At 45.1% G+C, this 4341-nt stretch overlaps 1 protein-coding gene across 1 annotated transcript; it reads left to right on the top strand.

Annotated features, from left to right (window-relative positions):
• Nucleotides 1–325: 325 nt before the first annotated feature.
• Nucleotides 326–3971, top strand: FSCB (fibrous sheath CABYR binding protein). The gene is made up of 5 exons (XM_030931131.1): nt 326–2334; nt 2386–2571; nt 2773–2823; nt 3025–3219; nt 3316–3971. The coding sequence occupies exons 1-5, from the start codon at nt 763–765 to the stop codon at nt 3811–3813; spliced, it is 2502 nt and encodes an 833-aa protein (XP_030786991.1). The 5' UTR covers nt 326–762; the 3' UTR covers nt 3814–3971.
• The last annotated feature ends 370 nt before the right edge of the window (nt 3972–4341 follow it).

Raw genomic sequence — 4341 nt, 5'->3', positions numbered from 1 at the left:
CTACACTCTAAAATAGTTAAATAAAAATTAAAATATCACATGATGTTTTAGAAGATAAACCTGCCTTCTATATTTTGAGAATAGGCTGTTGTGTTACTGAAGGCTAAGAATGTAGAAAAGAAGCTTATATGAAGATGAACTTCAGAATTCAAGTTTTTCAAACAGTAGTAACTTCTTTTCAAGTCATATAAAATACATCGATAGACCATCCTCACACATGTTATGGGTTGTTTTGTGCAATTGAAAATAGGCTGCAGCATTCTGAGTTCTGCATTACTATCTTTGATAATAGGATGAAAGGAACAGAACTGAAAGTTCGAAAGCATCAATTTCAGCAATTAGAAAGTGGCATTACTGGAATTTACCTGATGTTCTTTTGTGGACAAATGCTTTTTTCAACTTGACTTGTTTCAAAAAGTAGATTCTCACTTGCAGCCATTACCTATGAATGTATACTAAGTTTAAAAGCCCTAGGAATACTGCTGATGGAATCTTGAAGGCAGAATTGGCTATGATGTCATAGACCCTTGAAGGAAACTTCTAAAAGTGATATTTAGTTATAACAGAGACTAAACAAGAAAGATGCTTACTGAATAAGGTGGGATCCAACAAGAGTGTAGTATGGAATGTAATAACTTATGAATTTCTGAGGGAGCTCAACAGAATGACACCTAAGAAAGGCAAAGTCTTCGACACTTGGTACATTTGTGATTTTTGGCCATCCCTTGAAAATTAATAAATTTGAAATCACTAGTCTTAGAAATGGAAGAAAGTGATGACTCTGATAAGCCTATCTCAGCAAGTAGGCAAGAAATTCGAAAGAGAAGACGACCCAGCCAACCAATGGTAGACAAATCCCAGCAAACTGCTGTAATAGAGAAAAAGAAACACATGGCCATACCAAAATCATCTAGCCCCAAAGCTACCCATCGTATTGGTAATACTTCTGGAAGCAAAGGCAACTACTCTGCCAAAGCCTATGAGTCTATTACAGTATCTTCTGAACTTCAGCAAACTTGGACAAAGAGAAAGCGTGGACAGGAAATGACTAGTAAGTCTCTCCAGACAGACACCATTGTAGAAGAGAAAAAAGAAGTCAAGTTAGTTGAGGAAACCGTGGTACCTGAAGAAAAGTCAGCTGACGTTAGAGAAGCAGCTATTGAATTGCCAGAGAGTGTTCAGGAAGTAGAAATTCCACCAAACATACCTTTAGTTCAACTAAAAATGGACAGATCTCAGCAGACCAGCCGTACAGAATACTGGACCATGACGCACATCCCCCATGTAGAAAAAGTGGACAAGGAACAACAGACATACTTCAGTGAATCAGAAATAGTGGTTATTTCCAGGCCAGATAGTTCTTTTACAAAGTTAAAGGAAGGTGCCCGGAAACGTAAATCCTCCGGAAAGATTTCTGCTAGTGAACACCCTGAATTTCAACCAGCAACAAGTAGCAATGAAGAAATTAAGCAGAAAAGTATCAGCAGAACTTCATTTACTCAGGAGACTAAAAATGGTCCTCTGGTACTTTTAGAAGATGAGCTTAGGGAAGAAGTAACTATACCTGTTGTACAAGAAGGTTTTGCTGTTAAAAAAGTGGCTTCTGCTGAAATAGAGCCTCCAGCAACAGAAAAATTCCCAGCTGAAATACAGCCTCCGTTAGTTGAAGAGGCCACCGCTAAGGCAGAGCCCAGACCTGCTGAAGAGACCCATGTCCAAGTACAGCCATCAACTGAAGAGACTCCTGCTGCTGAGGCAGCCACTGCAGTTGCAGAGAATTCTGTTAAAGTTCGGCCTCCATCCACTGAAGAGGCCCCATTAGTGGAGTTTCCTGCTGAAATTCTGCCTCCATCAGCTGAAGAGTCCCCTTCAGAAGAGCCTCCTGCTGAAATTCTGCCTCCATCAGCTGAAAAGTCTCCTTCAGTAGAGCTTCCTGGTGAAATTCAGTCTCCCTCAGCTGAAAAGGCTCCCATTGAAGTACAGCCTTTACCAACTGAGGGCGTCCTTGAAGAGGCCCCAGCTAAAGTAGAGCCTGCCACTGTTGAAGAGACCCTTGCTGAAGTTCAGCCTCTGTTACCTGAAGAGGCTCCTAGAGAAGAAGCTGGAGAACTTCAGCTTTCAACAGCTATGGAGACCTCTGCAGAAGAGGCTCCTGCTGAAGTTCAGTCTCCATTAACTGAAGAGACCACTGCAGAAGAGGCCTCTGCTGAAATTCAGCTTCTAGCAGCTACAGAGGCTCCTGCATATGAAACTCCTGCTGAAACTCGATCTCCACTATCTGAGACTTCTGCAGAAGAGGCACCTACTGAAGTTCAATTTCCATTAGCTAAGGGAGTTTCTATAGAAGAGGCCCCTCTTGAGCTTCAGCCTCCATCAGGTGAAGAGACCACTGCAGAAGAGGCCTCTGTTGAAATTCAGCTTCTAGCAGCGACAGAGGCTTCTGCAGAAGAGGCTCCTGCTGAAGTTCGGCCTCCACCAGCTGAGGAGGTCCCTGCTGAAGTTCAGCCACCACCAGCCGAGGAGGCCACTGCTGAAGTTCAGCCTCCACCAGCCGAGGAGGCCACTGCTGAAGTTCGGCCTCCACCAGCTGACAAGGCCCCTGCTGAAGTTCGGCCTCCACCAGCTGACGAGGCCCCTGCTGAAGTTCAGCCTCCACCAGCTGAGGAGTCCCCTGTGGAAGTTCAGCCTCCACCAGTTGACAAGGCCCCTGTGGAAGTTCAGCCTCCACCAGCTGAGGAGGTACCTGCTGAAGTTCAGCCTCCACCAACTGAGGAGGCCCCTGCTGAAGTTCAGCCTCCACCAGCTGACGAGGCCCCTGCTGAAGTTCAGCCTCCACCAGCTGACGAGGCCCCTGCTGAAGTTCGGCCTCCACCAGCTGATGAGGCCCCTGCTGAAGTTCAGCCTCCACCAGCTGAGGAGTCCCCTGTGGAAGTTCAGCCTCCACCAGTTGACAAGGCCCCTGTGGAAGTTCAGCCTCCACCAGTTGACAAGTCCCCTGTGGAAGTTCAGCCTCCACCAGCTGAGGAGGTACCTGCTGAAGTTCAGCCTCCACCAACTGAGGAGGCCCCTGCTGAAGTTCAGCCTCCACCAGCTGACGAGGCCCCTGCTGAAGTTCAGCCTCCACCAGCTGACGAGGCCCCTGCTGAAGTTCGGCCTCCACCAGCTGACGAGGCCCCTGCTGAAGTTCGGCCTCCACCAGCTGAGGAGGCCCCTGCTGATGTTCAGTCTCTACCAGCTGAGGAGGCCCCTGCTGATGTTCAACCTCCACCAGCTGAGGAGGCCCCTGCTGAAGTTTGGCCTCCACAAGCTGACGAGGCCCTTGCTGAAATTCAGCCTCCACCAGTTGAGGAGGCCACTGCTGATGTTCAGTCTCTACCAGCTGAAGAGACTCCTATAGAAGAGACCTTTGTTGCAGTACACTCTCCCCCAGCTTATGAGGTCCCTGCAGAAGAGGCCCCTGTTGACAAACATTCCCCACCAGCTGATTTGCTTCTGACTGACGAGTTTGCTATACAAGAGGCCTCTGCTGAAGTTTCACCTCCACCATCTGAACAAACCCCTGAAGATGAGGCTCTGGTAGAGAATGTGTCTACTGAATTTCAGTCACCGCAGGTGGCAGGAATTCCAGCAATAAAATTAGGATCGGTTGTTTTGGAAGGTGAAGCAAAATTTGAAGACGCTTCAAAAAAAATTCTGTCTAATACCAATGATGGATCTAAAGATTTGTCTAATACTAATGATGGACAGACTCCCACTCTTGAAATAGAAGGTGTCTTTCATATAGAATTTAAAAAAAGTCCTCCTGAACTCTAGTCAGTTAGTACCTAAGCTACCAATCAGAAGCTACGTGGTTTTGGAAGAACATACTTTAGAAAAGGGTGGGCAAAGCTACTTCCAGCTTTGTCAATAAGGCAAATTAAAGTGAACCCCAAGACTTGGAGTACAGGTTGGAAAATGAACAATAAAAACCGTAGCAGTAAAAAATTACTTATGTTACTTTCATTCAAATTTATGGCACGTAAAATACCTATTTTGAAGGTAAGTTTATAATTGAAAAAAATTACTTAAAATATCCTTCCTATAGTAAACTTATTGGCACGGGTAAAGTTTACTCTGCAGCCATCTTTTCTTGTCTTTGCCTTCCTGTTATGAGTCAATATAGTTTCTAGTGGCAAAACCAGTGTCTTTTCTGCAGATCTGTCATCTACTTTAAATTCCTTGAGTCTTAGTCACACATCTAAAGTTGTGTGATGTTTTCTTTCTCCTTATTATAATTAATCATATCTCTTATTCTCTTTTCATTCAATTCCTTCCGAGACAAGCATTACTTTCCTGGTTTTA

Source organism: Rhinopithecus roxellana, chromosome 5 (genome assembly GCF_007565055.1).
Source record: "Rhinopithecus roxellana isolate Shanxi Qingling chromosome 5, ASM756505v1, whole genome shotgun sequence".
Lineage (NCBI taxonomy): Eukaryota > Metazoa > Chordata > Mammalia > Primates > Cercopithecidae > Rhinopithecus > Rhinopithecus roxellana.
Note: the sequence above shows the minus strand (reverse complement) of the source record. Positions and strands in the feature narration are given on the sequence as shown.

Excerpts from the sequence above, each read along its gene's own strand:
- FSCB (XM_030931131.1), top strand. The coding sequence starts at position 763 with ATGGAAGAAAGTGATGACTCTGATAAGCCTATCTCAGCAAGTAGGCAA. Across the intron at positions 2,335-2,385 it reads AATTTCCATTAGCTAAGGGA|ACCACTGCAGAAGAGGCCTC; the intron begins GTTTCTATAGAA and ends TCAGGTGAAGAG. Across the intron at positions 3,220-3,315 it reads CTGAGGAGGCCCCTGCTGAT|GCCCTTGCTGAAATTCAGCC; the intron begins GTTCAGTCTCTA and ends CAAGCTGACGAG.